We start from the raw sequence: 13,927 nt of genomic DNA on the forward strand, positions 1-13,927 counted from the left end.
CAGTATTCGTATTGAAGACCTCAATAAACAACAAACGTATTATAAGCGATCTCCTTTACAGATGCACCATCCTTTCCTAGAACGCTTCCAATGCTTCTAGGTCTTCCGTACACCGTCACTAACACTGATTTTACGTATCTTCCCATTTCATATCACTTCTTAGTGTTGCCTCACACTTAACGATGTGATGAGCTCAAGATTTTCGCCACATTTCTGATAATCAGATACTCCTACCTTATTTGCCTTTTTTATAACCAGTATCTCACATTTCTCCACATTTAGAGAGCTACCATTCATTACATCAAGTAGAAATTTAGTCCTAGCCTTTCTGCAATTCCTTACGCTTCTTCAAGGACAATCCTTTTTCTTGTAGTCAGCAGCATATTCAGCGAATAATCTTATAGTTCCACTGTACCTGTCTGTTAAATCGTTTATGTATGCTGAAAACACTAGAGGTTTCTGTAAAACTAGTGTTCCATGCACAGCTTGCTATTAACATCAAAACCCAAAACACAAACGGCTGAATTGACAATAAAATCAATACAATGAAATGTATGCAGCTAAGGGTATTCATTTCATTGTATTGATTTAATTGTAAATTCATTCTAACGAGCTGCATGGTCACCGATGGTATCTGTTCTTCCAGACATGACCGAAAGAACAGATACCATCTTCATATATATATATATAGTTAAGGCTCACCGGCCATTTGACCATCTTCTGTGCGGATGCACACACATTTCCCGAACTCTTACGGGAATCTGTAAAGCCGCGAGTAATTAGTGTAATGGGCAGGGGCACTACGAATATAGTGCGGGAAAATAAGTTGAGAATGTGGGTCTGACGGGAGGCGTGCCAGAGATAAGTCCCTGAAGTCGCACTTTCCTCTTTGTCCTCGGTGGCTCAGATGGATAGAGCGTCTGCCATGTAAGCAGGAGATCCCGGGTTCGAGTCCCGGTCGGGGTACACATTTTCAACTGTCCCCGTTGACGTATATCAACGCCTGTATGCAGCTAATGGTATTAATTTCATTGTATCGATTTAATTGTAAATTAATTCTAACGAGCTGCACGGTCACCGATGGTATCTGTTCTTTCGGACATGTCCAAAAGAACAGATACCATCTTCATATACAAACGGCTGAGTCTGAAGTGGTGGCATGACCGGGAAGCATGGACTGCTGACGAATATCGTCGCATTGTGTTCAGCGAAAAACCATAGTTCAGTACCCTGGATGATTTGGCTGCTACGGTGGTGACCTGGTTAGACGTCCTATTCTCCAAATGCTCTTGAGGGCACAGTGGTTTCACCCCACGTTTCATGGCATGGCTGGCTGTAGGGCATGGCTCCAGGTGAGGGCTAGTAGAGATTAAGGGAATTCTGGCCTCTCATGCGACATTATAGACTGATATTTTTCAACTCGACAATGCTCGTCCACACGTGGCACGTGTCTCGATGAACAGCATGCGTGTTGTCGAGATACTCTTGTAACCAGCAAGATACCCAGATCTGTCTCCGACAGAACATATGTAGGATCAGCTCGGATGTCACCTCCTTCCCAGTGCCAGTAGTCGGAATACGAATATCCCGTTACAACATTGACGGGCCAGCTTACCACACAATAGGATACAACGGCATTATGACACCCTTCCCATCCGAACCAGTGTATGGAAGCAGGCTAACGGAGATACATTATCATACTGATAAGTGCGCTCATATTGCCAAGTTCTTTGCTAAATAAAATTGCCTCTAATTTGTAATGAGTGTGATAAGACATTCTCTCTCAGCCCGTGAAGTTTCATTTCGCCCTTCTCTCTACTTCTGCGTGCTTTTTTTTATTTTCAAGCAGTGTATAGCCTATTGTCACACTTGCGGTACGTGTCTGTGTGACATTTTAATGCTAGTAGCCAATGCTTCACTTGAGATCTCAAGTACGAGGGGCGTTTGAAAAGTCCGTGCAAAGTCCGATAGATGGCACCACCGGCGCGTAACGAGGTCATGTCTCTCTCCCGCAGACGAGTTTGTTACAAACAATATGGTGGTTGTGCCATCTTTTGTGTTTTTATAAAGCTGTATTCGTACCAAACGCGTTTCGTTTTATTTAAAAGTATCATCAGTGGTCTGTATAACAATTGCGGTTTTGCCCACATGTCGGTTTAACGAGACCATAAACAGTTCACACGATGAAAATAGGCTTTTAGTACTCCCATGTTGCTACATGAGCAACAGTTTTTCAACACACTAGTCACGATATTTTCTCGTTTGCTTATTTTAGCGATATATGCACATTCACCTCGTTGCTACGTGTTGTTTGTCATTTTCGATCGTGAGCAATGCGAACTTCTGTTTCGTTTTTGTGGCCATGGAAGCATGTCCCTCGCACCAGTGGCAGCGGGAGCTAACGGGGGAGGGGGGGGGGGGGGTGTTGGAATGTGTAGGTAGATGATGGGGGAGGCTGGAGGTGATATATGACCTAAGTTGTGCGTGTGCCTGGGGGTGAGAGTGAGTACGTGTGTACGTGTGTGCGTGTGTTCGTGTTAAATTTTTTTACAGTACTCGAGTATATCACTTCTATAAAATTGTATATATCTTTAACGTTTGAAGAACACATCCGGCGTAATTCTGCTTTTTACCACATAGAGTTACAAATTGGCACACTTTTATTTACACGTTCTGTACCAGTATAGTCTGTGGCGTTTTATTACCAGCTTGCACCACAATACTGTTTTTCGAGTTTGTTCCCTTCGTATTTATTTACTGTTTATCTTTAACTTTTGATTTACATTACCATTGCGCAGTCACTGTTAACAAAGCTTGCCTACAAATAGTTTTTATACTACCCTAGCACCAAACATCGTAGGCCTCTCAGCGAAACAGTCAAATGGCCAAAATACTTGAAAAGTCTGGCAGGTATTCGTTTGAATTAGGGTCACTGACTACCTAGCTGACTTAGTGCCGTTTTTTACGATACTGTTTTACAGGGGCATGTGGTGTGGATACAGCACACCTACGCTATCTGTGCCCCACTGTCCCATGGCACTTGCTAAGTCAGTGTATAGTTGAATAGGGGCACCCTAGTTTATCAGTGCTATACGCCTCTCGCGAGCAGAAACCGACCCTGCAAAGATAATCCTAGCAGAGAGTGACTTCCAGTTGGTCAAATGTTTGGCGCGCTTATCATCGATAGTGACGTTACACGCTACGGCTCAGAGAGAGAGAGAGAGAGAGAGAGAGAGAGATAGAACAAGCGTACAAATTTAAATGTAGTTGACGAGAGAAATGCAACAGACTCCTTTTAATTACCAAAAATAACAATCAAAGCTTCTACAGGTGTCGCACCAAATGTTCTTGTTAATACACCGTGATGTGAAAGCCTTAGCGCTGCTTACAACCTTGGCTAATATTACTGTTGTTGTAGTCCTCCTTCCGAAGACTGGCGTGCGCTCCACGCTATCCTATCCTGTGCAAACTACTGCAACTCACACCCATTCGAACCTTTTTACTGTACTCGTGTCCCCTGCAATTTTACCCCCCTCCCACCCACTCCCCCCACTTCTTCCCAATACAAAATGGACGATTCCCAGATATCGCAGAATGTATCCGTCAACGGATCCTTACTTTTAGTCAAGTTATGCCACAAATTTCTTTTCTCCTCAGTTCTTTTCAGTACGATCCACCCATCTAATCTTCTGCATTCTTCTGTAGCACCAAATTTCAAAACTTCTATTCTGTTCTTGTGTGAACTGCTTATCGTTCACGTTTCACTTCCGTACGAGGCTATTCTCCAGACAAATGCGCTCAGAAAGGACTTCCCAACACTTAAATTTATATTCGGTCTTAATAAATTTCTCTTCTTCAAAACAATTTTCTTGCCACTGTCAGTCTACATTTTATATCCTCTCTACTTTGGCCATCATCAATTATTTTACTGCCCAAACAGCCAAAGTCATGTACTACTTTCAGTGTCTCATTTCCTAATCTAATTCTCCCTACATCACTTGATTTTATTCGAGTTTGTTCCATTACCCTTGTGTTACCTTAGTTAATGTTTGTGTTATATCCTCTTTTCAAGACTCTGTCCATTCCGCTGAACTGAACTTACAAATTCTTTGATGTTACTGACAAAACTAAAATGTCAACGCCAAACCTCCAAGATTTTATTTCCTCTCCCTGTTTAATTACCTTTCCAAATGTTTCTGTGACTTCCCTTACCAAGATTTAGGTTCTCCGTGTTTTCCATAAATTACTCCAGACAAATTCCGGGATGGTACTTTCGAAAAGGGATCAGCTAATTTCCTTCCCAATCCTTTCGTAATCCGAGCTTGTGCTCCGTCTTTAATGAATTCGCTGTCGGCGGCTCATTAGGCTCTAATCTTTCTTCCTTCGCAGGCTACAACCGTGTCTGACCCGCTCTTCAACTACTGTCAGTCATTCAGGATCTACGAATCTTAAAACTGTCGTCTGGATTCTTTAGAAGTTGTATGTAACCTATCGCTCCATGTGTATTGGAGAAAAGTCAAGAAGTATAACCTACGAGATAATCAGTGGCAGGTTTTACCTGTCTACACCAGGGATTATAGCCACGGAAGAAGCTGCATACCGACAACGATGCAACCTCCTAGGCAAAACGTACTGGAGACTCCCACCAGATGACTAAATGTCGAAACAAGGTTCCAACACCAGCAGCTGTAGCCAGATTTTCGGAGGTTCCCCTCGCCATAAGACAAATGCCAGAACTGTCCCCCTGCAACCTTCAGAACTTAAAGGAGCGTATTTCAGTCGACATTGTCGAATGCTTTCTCCAAATCTACAAAAGATATAAACATAAGTTTGCCTTTCTTTAATCTATCTTCTAAGATAAATCGTAGGGTTACTATTTCTTCGCGTGTGCATACATTTCTCTGGAACCCAAACTGACCTTGCCCGAGGTCGGCTTCTAATCAGTTGTTCCGATCTTTTCTAAATATTTTGTGTCAATATTTTGCGACCAACAGTTATTAAACTGATAGTTCGGTAATATTCACACCTATCATCATCTGCTTTCTTTGGAATCGCAATTATTACATTCTTTTAGTAATTCTGTCATGACTGGGTTTCCCAAGGATAACACCAGTCCTGATGGAATGTCGTGTACTTCAGGGGCTGACACTTCAGGCGCGATACTTCCACGAGTGTGTGCTGTGACGGTCCGAGCGTTCATCCGTATTCCACGGCCTTCTGGATCCAGGACGACATACACGAGCACCTTACAGCGCTAACACATTCTTACAGCTGGAATGTCAGAGGGATGACCAGCCCTCTCTCATGATGCTGGCCCACAATACAATTTCTCCGCAATGGAGTTAGCTGAGCCGTCCTAGCACTTTTTTGTCGAGCATCTAGAACATGCCATCCTTGTAACCCAGCCCTCACCTTTTTAAATACTGCCTCCGCACGTGTCTGACCAGTCTTCACCTGCGTACCTCCAGTACGCTAGACTCGTAAGTCCATAAGTTATTTACGCTATCTTCTTAAAATTTGGACGAGTTGTTGTACAACATTATTTATGTCACTATGCTGTCATGGTTTGATCATGGTGATTGTTACTTCCCCTTTTCACGCATTTGTTTCGTAGTATTGTTATGTAGTTTTATTTAGATAACCATTTCAAAATTGTCTTGGAGGCTGAAATTCGTCATGATGTTAAAATATAACACTGCAGTTTGTTCTGTAGTTTGTTTCAAGTATCTGTTACTCCTGAAAACCTACTACGATGCTTGAAGCTACCATTCTTTCACTGAGTTAAATGTTGTTGTGGTCTCAGCGTTTTCATGCTTACTATGTTTTTCTCTTCGCTAGTATGAACCACAGTCTTTGCTTCCATCAGTACATCACGAAAATATGCAGTCGCCACGTTGTGTCTTCAAATATGGCTGTTTTTCGTTTTTTCCTGCTGGAAAACCAGGAACAGCTTTGGGTTCATCGAGTTAAAAATGAAAGTTCAATTTTAACTTGAGGGGATGCGGATGGGTTTGTCGTAGGCCATAATTACAGCAATGCGAGCTCTTCATTCCACTCTACAGGGCAGCTCAGGTGGATGGTATTGTCACCTGAAAATTTCTGGAAAAAGCAGTCAATCCGCCTGTCTCCCCACTTGCAGGCTCCTTTAGGTGTTTTATCTGAAAAAAAATTCCTCCATTGCGACTCTGTGACTAAAATACCTTCAGCTGGGTGGCAATTGCCTTCATAGAAGGAAACACCTCTCTATAGAACGTTAAATATATTCTGAAAAACCCCTCAATTACATTTACCACGACCAAGTCCGCTGAAGACGCTGTGTATGCAGTAATAAATCGTAACTGTCTCCTTACTGTCCGCTCTCAGAGCGCACACTCGCCATTGATTTAGAAACTGACGGAGAAATTGCAAGTTATTTTGGTAAAATCCATTTAACAGCTCGGCTTAAAGTGTATCCTTGGAAAACTATAGTTTAATCAAAGTATCCGCTCACCAGGTGGCAGTATATGTTGAAATTGTTGGAAGTCCAGGAGAAAAAGTGTATAATATTCAGTCCTTCCGCTAGACAAAAGTCCCACTTTATACGTACACACAATATTAAACAGCAAACAGTTCCTTATGTTCTGCAACACCGTACTTATTTTGTCACGAACTGGCTTTTGGCTCCTTATTACATCGTCAGTTTTCAACTGAAGGTCGTAAACGGCGATTAAATGAAGCGCGATTACGCGGATAATCCTTATACAGAAGATACGAAAACTAACAAAAACTGGTGACACGAAAGGCGTTTATAAAGTAATGTATTACTATTTCATCTCACGCAGACATTGTTACATTATCTAAGAATGAAAAATAAAGTTTTTTGTGGATATCCTCACATTTAACGGCAGATAAAAAATAAATCGTAGTTTATAATTGCAATCTAATAGTTGTATAACTGAAACTTAATTTAAGGTAGGGGCAACAGAAAACTGAGTTTGGCCATGTACTGGTAAACTTTCATTCTGCGTCATATGTTTATTGACCTCACTTACCTGGCCGCTCCCCTCCAATTCCTGTAAGTGATACCTTAACGGGGCAAACGTTACGCTGATGACATTCTTCAACCCCATGTCGTACTTTTCCCTCATGGTCAACCATGGGAAATTTTCTAGCAAGATATTGCTCGTCCGCATAAAGCTCAAGTTTCTCCATACTTCCTATGTCAACTTCATGGCCGAACTGTTCCTCACACTTGTCCGATATAGAGCATGCGTGGTATCAAGCGAAACGCCAGAAGCCGTCGTGTCACTCTCTACATGATTTGTAGATGTATGTTCAATGGCCGGCCGGAGTGGGCGTGCGGTTCTAGGCGCTACAGTCCGGAACCGAGCGACCACTACGGTCGCAGGTTCGAATCCTGCCTTGGGCATGGATGTGTGTGATGTCCTTAGGTTAGTTAGATTTAATTAGTTCTAAGTTCTACGCGACTGATGACCTCAGAAGTTAAGTCGCATAGTGCTCAGAGCCAATTGAACCATTTTTATGTTCAATGTGTGACTCAGTCTGCGTCAGGACATCATCAGATGTCTAACCAACTCGATGCCAGACTATATTGCGGCATGTATTGCACGAAAAGGTAGGCTAACGCGTTGCTGATACTGGACTGTATTTGTCTATTTGTCCTCACTCTGTTTATTTACTTGTCTTGATTTTGGGATGGTATCAAGTGAATCTCTCATCTGTATCATTATAATAAACTTCATTTCGATCCGATGCTTCCCTATTGTTGTGCTATTTTCAGTGTTCCTGAGTGTTTTCCACCAACTCTGATGAAAATGCGCCGCACTGTGTGGCGCTAAAAATAGGTGGCAAATGGTTCAAATGGTTCAAATGGCTCTGAGCACTATGGGACTCAACTGCTGAGGTCATTAGTCCCCTAGAACTTAGAACTAGTTAAACCTAACTAACCTAAGGACATCACAAACATCCATGCCCGAGGCAGGATTCGAACCTGCGACCGTAGCGGTCTTGCGGTTCTAGACTGCAGCGCCTTTAACCGCACGGCCACTTCGGCCGGCTAGGTGGCAAATAGAAACTGAGGAACGCACAAACTGCTTTCATTCCAAATCAAGTTCGTAGTTTCACTAAGAGGCGGCTGTGGTGCTTCCTTCACAAGTAAAGCGAGACCATTGAGGCGTCTGGCTAGAAGATGGTAGTGAGCTCATTAGGGGCGAATTAGCCTTGCGTGTCGGAGAGTAAGACTCGGAGATAGTGGCTTTGCGTGCCTCTGTGATAAGAAATAGCTCCTTTTCATGGCAACTGGTTTATGACTATCTTCCGCGTTCTTAAGCGAGCATAAAAGCAGTGGCTACCAAGCAATATAATGCTCAATTTCTTAAACTACTCCCTTTTTAATGTTCGCATAAAATAATAGTTACAATTTAATTTCCTTCTTTGCAGCTGCAAACATCCACATTTTCCATTTCATTATCTATCCAGCTTTATCATCTTTTTCGCAAGATGAGTTATCATACACTGATGGGCCAAAACATTACGGCTACCTGTTTAATAGCTTGTTTGTCCGTCTTTGGAACGAAATACATCACGATTCTGCGTATCATGAATCCCGCAGCGTGTTGCTAGGTTTCTGGAGGCATGTGGCATTAGATGTCTACATACAGGTAATTGTAATTCACGTAAATAACGGGCCGCTGATTTCCGTACACGGTGATGGTACCCGATAGCGAACAAGATGGGTTCCATAGGATTTACATCAGGCGAATTTTGTCACCGAGACATTAACGTGAGTTCTCTATAACGCTTCACAAACCACTGTAGCACGGTTCTGGCTCCGAGACACGGACAATTATACTGCTGCAAGATGACATCGCCCTCGGGGAAGACATCAAGCATGAACGGATGCAGGTGGTTCGCAGCTGTCAGCGTGACTTCGATTATCAGCACAGGTCCCACGCAAGCGCAGGAGAATGCCTCCCACATCATAATACTGCTCCCACCAGCCTGTGTCCATGGCGCGCTGCATGTTTCGAGCCACCGTTCACCTTGATAACAGAGTTCGTCGTGACGACCAGCGACCTAGTGTAGCAAAAATATGATACTCCCGAAGACCCGACACATTTCCACTGATCGAAGGTCAAATCCCGATGGTCCTGTACCCACTGAAATCGTAACTCAGGATGACGCTGGGTTAACATGTGAACACATGGGGGTGGTCTGCGGTGGAGCACCATGTTCAATGATCTACGATGAACGATGTGCTCCGAAACACTTGAGCGTGCACCACCATTTTGCTCTTTCGGCGGAGATGCCACAAATCAGCATCTACCCTACTTTACAGACCAGACAAGCCTCCGAATCCCACGTCCTATGAAGAATCATGGACTTCCAACCATTTAGCGCCTAGTGGTAGTTTCACTGTCCTACTTATTACTGTAGATGCTCACGACAGTAGCACGTGGACATTCGACCAGCTTCGCCGTTTCCGAGGTACTCGTTCACAGGCTCGGCTTAATAATAATCTGCCCATTGCCAAAGTCGCTTATCTCAATGGATTTCCCCATTTGCAGCCCATATCTTCGCTAGGGTGATACCCCGTCACTGCCTGCTCCTCTTACACACTTTTGTTCCCGCGTCATGTGGGTGAGCATAATGTTTTGGCTTATCACTGTATAACACGAGGGTTCTTCAAAATGAAAGTTACACATTATTATGGCAGGTCAAATAACTTTTACTGAATGCTGCACTATACTTCGCCGGCCGGAGTGGCCGTGCGGTTCTAGGCGCTACAGCCTGGAGCCGAGCGACCGCTACGGTCGCAGGTTCGAATCCTGCCTCGGGCATGGATGTGTGTGATGCCCTTAGGTTAGTTAGGTTTAATTAGTTCTAGGCGACTGATGACCTCAGAAGTTAAGTCGCATAGTGCTCACAGCCATTTGAACCATTTGAACCACTATACTTCAAAGTGACACGGGGGTCCGAGGCAGTCAACTGGTGAGTACCAAGGTGCCATAACGACACTGATCCACGAGGCAAAGAACTTGTGCGCAGTCACAACGAATACTGTGAAGCGCTGCCCTCGGAGTGGTTCGGACGGGGGCGCACGGCACCTTGGTGGGCAGTGAAGTGGCAGCAGTAGACGGCTGTTGGCTGTTCAGAGCTCGGGACATAAATGGCTCTCTGCGCGCGGAATGCCGACATACGTACACGTCTGCGGAAGGGTACAACTGTGGGATCACTAGATGACGGACCGTGCAGACGTAAACTAGTGCCTCGGACTTGAGGGCTTTCAAACAATAATGAATGAAATGATGTTGGTGTGGCCCTCAACTACAAACCCTCAGAGTTGAAATATTAAAAGTTTTGGCTGGTTTCGTTGCCTAGGGGCTGGGATATGTAGTTGCCGCATTGCAAGCCAAATACTGTTGCGTCTGCAATATACAATATGAATATACACATGAATCGAATGGTCGAAGGTTCCATTCGGCAGTCGCGAATGTAACATAGAAATTTATAAATAAACGATTGCAATATGTAAAATCTGCAGGTACTATCTTAACGACTTTAAATGATGAGTACGATAGTAGAAGTACCTTTGAGAATGTGGTTTATTTCTGCAAAACACTGGTATCGAAGCCCAGCAATTAAATAAAATATAAGTTGAATAACAAGAATACAATAGATTCCTACTGCACGTAATTAGTTATGAATGACAACATAGCTCGCGAGATAGTCACTTCTAAACGCATACTACGTTTTCAGTGTAGAAACCTTGAAATCTCACAAGTTCACAAGTCTGCACTCCGAAATATTTCTATCTCTCGCGACCACGCGCAAACTGTTCTACACTTGCAGTCTCTCTCGCGACTGTGTGTCCCTCGCGCTGTACTGTCCCAGCCTCCCCCGTGTCCTCTCCCTTACTCTTCTCCCACTTCCATCCAGTATCCCCATTCAAGAGGGCTATGATTGGCTAGAGCGCTCCCAACACGTCTTCAAGCCAACGCACATTCATAAACATAATGAAACACATTCAAAGTACTGGATTTACATTTAAATAACTTGAAATTAAATAAATATTTCTACGGCTGGACCATAAACACGCTCTAAAATACATTATTAAATACATAAACAAATTAAATAAACATATATCAAGGGAACAGTAAGCAAAAGTTGGCCAGTAGCCTAAGGTCTCTGTGCTTTCTAAAACACAGTAAATATTTGACCAATTTCTTCATGAATAGTATATATCGGATATAAACAGACACAGATGAATAAATATATTTATAAGCATGCTGCTACCGTTTTATCGTGTAACTGTGGAGTACTTACGGCCTGACGCGATCGATAGTAATCGGTTGCTTTGACCTCAAATAACTCATGTACTATTCAAGTTACATGCCTGTAATTAATACCAATTTAGGTTTACACTAACAGCTTTCTAAAGACACGTCGATCGACGCAATCGGATGAAACGTTTAGATTTTGGAAATTGGTTTCTGGGTGTTAATTGTATAATTTACAGTCAGATACTTAACTTTCTACATCTACATGAGTACTCTGCAATTCACATTTAAGTGCTTGGCAGAGGGTTCATCGAACCACAATCATACTATCTCTCTACCATTCCACTCCCGAACAGCGCGCGGGAAAAACGAACACCTAACCCTTTCTGTTCGAGTTTTGATTTCTCTTATTTTATTTTGATGATCATTCCTACCTATGTAGGTCGGGCTCAACAAAATATTTTCGCATTCTGAAGCGAAAGTTGGTGACTGAAATTTCGTAAATAGATGTCGCCGCGACGAAAAACGTCTTTGCTTTAATGACTTCCATCCCAACTCGCGTATCATATCTGCCACACTCTCTCCCCTATTACGTGATAATACAAAACGAGCTGCCCTTTTCTGCACCCTTTCGATGTCCTCCGTCAATCCCACCTGGTAAGGATATCACACCGCCCAGCAATATTCTAACAGAGGACGAACGAGTGTAGTGTAAGCTGTCTCTTTAGTGGACTTGTTGCATCTTCTAAGTGTCCTGCCAATGAAACGCAACCTTTGGCTCGCCTTCCCCACAGTATTATCTATGTGGTCTTTCCAACTGAAGTTGTTCGTAAGTTTAACACCCAGGTACTTAGTTGAATTGACAGCCATGAGTATTGTACTATTTATCGAGTAATCGAATTCCAACGGATTTCTTTTGGAACTCATGTGGATCACCTCACATTTTTCGTTATTTAGCGTCAACTGCCACCTGCCACACCATACAGCAATCTTTCCTAAATCGCTTTGCAACTGATACTGGTCTTCGGATAACCTTACTAGACGGTAAATTACAGCATCATCAGCGAACAACCTAAGAGAACTTCTCAGATTGTCACCCAGGTCATTTATATAGATCAGGAACAGCAGAGGTCCCAGGACGCTTCCCTGGGGAACACCTGATATTACTTCAGTTTTACTTGATGATTTGCCGTCTATTACTACGAACTGCGACCTTCCTGACAAGAAATCACGAATCCAGTCGCACAGCTGAGACGATACCCCATAGGCCCGCAGCTTGATTAGAAGTCGCTTGTGAGGAACGGTGTCAAAAGCTTTCCGGAAATTTAGAAATTCGGAATCAACTTGAGATCCCCTGTCGATAAAGTAATAAAGAAACTGAAAATCTGATTACACCATTAAATCGTCATGCAAATAATGGTAACGTATATGTTTCTTTTTAAGGTATTGTGATTCCTCTGGCTATTATTAATTTCTACATGAGCTGTGAAATGTCTGCCATGACGGTTTCACAAAGTGCTGCATCTTTGGCACTCTCGGCATACAAGTCTCTTTCATCGACACAGCGTCACTATGGAGTTCCCAGCCATGCGCTTGGACTGGACCCCTCTTGCTTCCGCCAACATCCGGCACCACGTGATCGGCCTGCCGAGCGGCCCGCGCCCGGCGAGCGGCCCATGCGGCTACGCCAACTCCGAACATAGAATATTTCCAGGGCGCCACAACTCGTCCGTTACCTTACAGACTGCAGCGTTGATTGCTGTGATTTGTGACACTGGCACTCCCGGACGCTGTGGGGACTGCTGGCGGCTTGACTATACACAGCACCTTGCCTCTTCTGTTTACAGATAATCTGTGTGAAGCAGGAGCCGTACCTGGTCTACGAAACATACAAGTAAATGGGCTGGCCGAAACATAGAGGGGACAGCACTACATACTCAACACCTGCAATTACATAACTTTATTTTCTTGCAGGCTTTAATTAACATTTTATGAACGTCTGTGAGGGAGGCAAACGCTAATAATTTTTGTTATTTGTTTCAGAGCGGTCGCGTGGCGTTGAAGGCTCTGTATGAGTCGGAAGGAGAAGGACCTGCAGTGGGAGAAACTCTCCCCTGCAGAGTTCCAGCAACTTCAAGATCTCCAGTCATGTAAGTACTTTGAAATTTTCAAGTTATCAGGATATAATTTACAGGCTGTCTATAAATTGTACTGATGTCAGGGTGGTGCTATAAGAGTCGGACCTGAAAGAACTAAAATAAAGCCGGCCGAAGTGGCCGTGCGGTTAAAGGCGCTACAGTCTGGAACCGCAAGACCGCTACGGTCGCAGGTTCGAATCCTGCCTCGGGCATGGATGTTTGTGATGTCCTTAGGTTTAACTAGTTCTAAGTTCTAGGGGACTAATGACATCAGCAGTTGAGTCCCATGGTGCTCAGAGCCATTTGAACTAAAATAACTTGAGACAGGTTTGCAGCCTATCCTCTATGTTCTTTACTTTGCACACAGAAAAAGCAGTAATGGAAACGAATAAGAAATTTGGAAAATGAATTAGTGTTCAGGGAGAAGAAATAAAAATTTCAAGGTTTACTGATAATATTCGAATTCTGTCGGTTCCGCTGCACAACGAACTGTATCTGCCAGGTTGGTGT

The 13,927-nt window shown here is 43.5% G+C and overlaps 1 protein-coding gene across 1 annotated transcript in view; it reads left to right on the top strand.

Annotated features, from left to right (window-relative positions):
- The window catches only part of LOC126249182 (diacylglycerol kinase 1), a 747,622-nt gene that overhangs the window by 77,464 nt on the left and 656,231 nt on the right, over nt 1-13,927 (top strand). The window contains exon 2 of the mRNA XM_049950837.1: nt 13,323-13,429. Within this exon, the coding sequence (XP_049806794.1) occupies nt 13,351-13,429 (79 nt within the window). The 5' untranslated portion in view covers nt 13,323-13,350. The remainder of the gene's footprint in view (nt 1-13,322; nt 13,430-13,927) is intronic.

Source organism: Schistocerca nitens, chromosome 3 (genome assembly GCF_023898315.1).
Source record: "Schistocerca nitens isolate TAMUIC-IGC-003100 chromosome 3, iqSchNite1.1, whole genome shotgun sequence".
Taxonomy (NCBI): Eukaryota; Metazoa; Arthropoda; class Insecta; order Orthoptera; family Acrididae; genus Schistocerca; species Schistocerca nitens.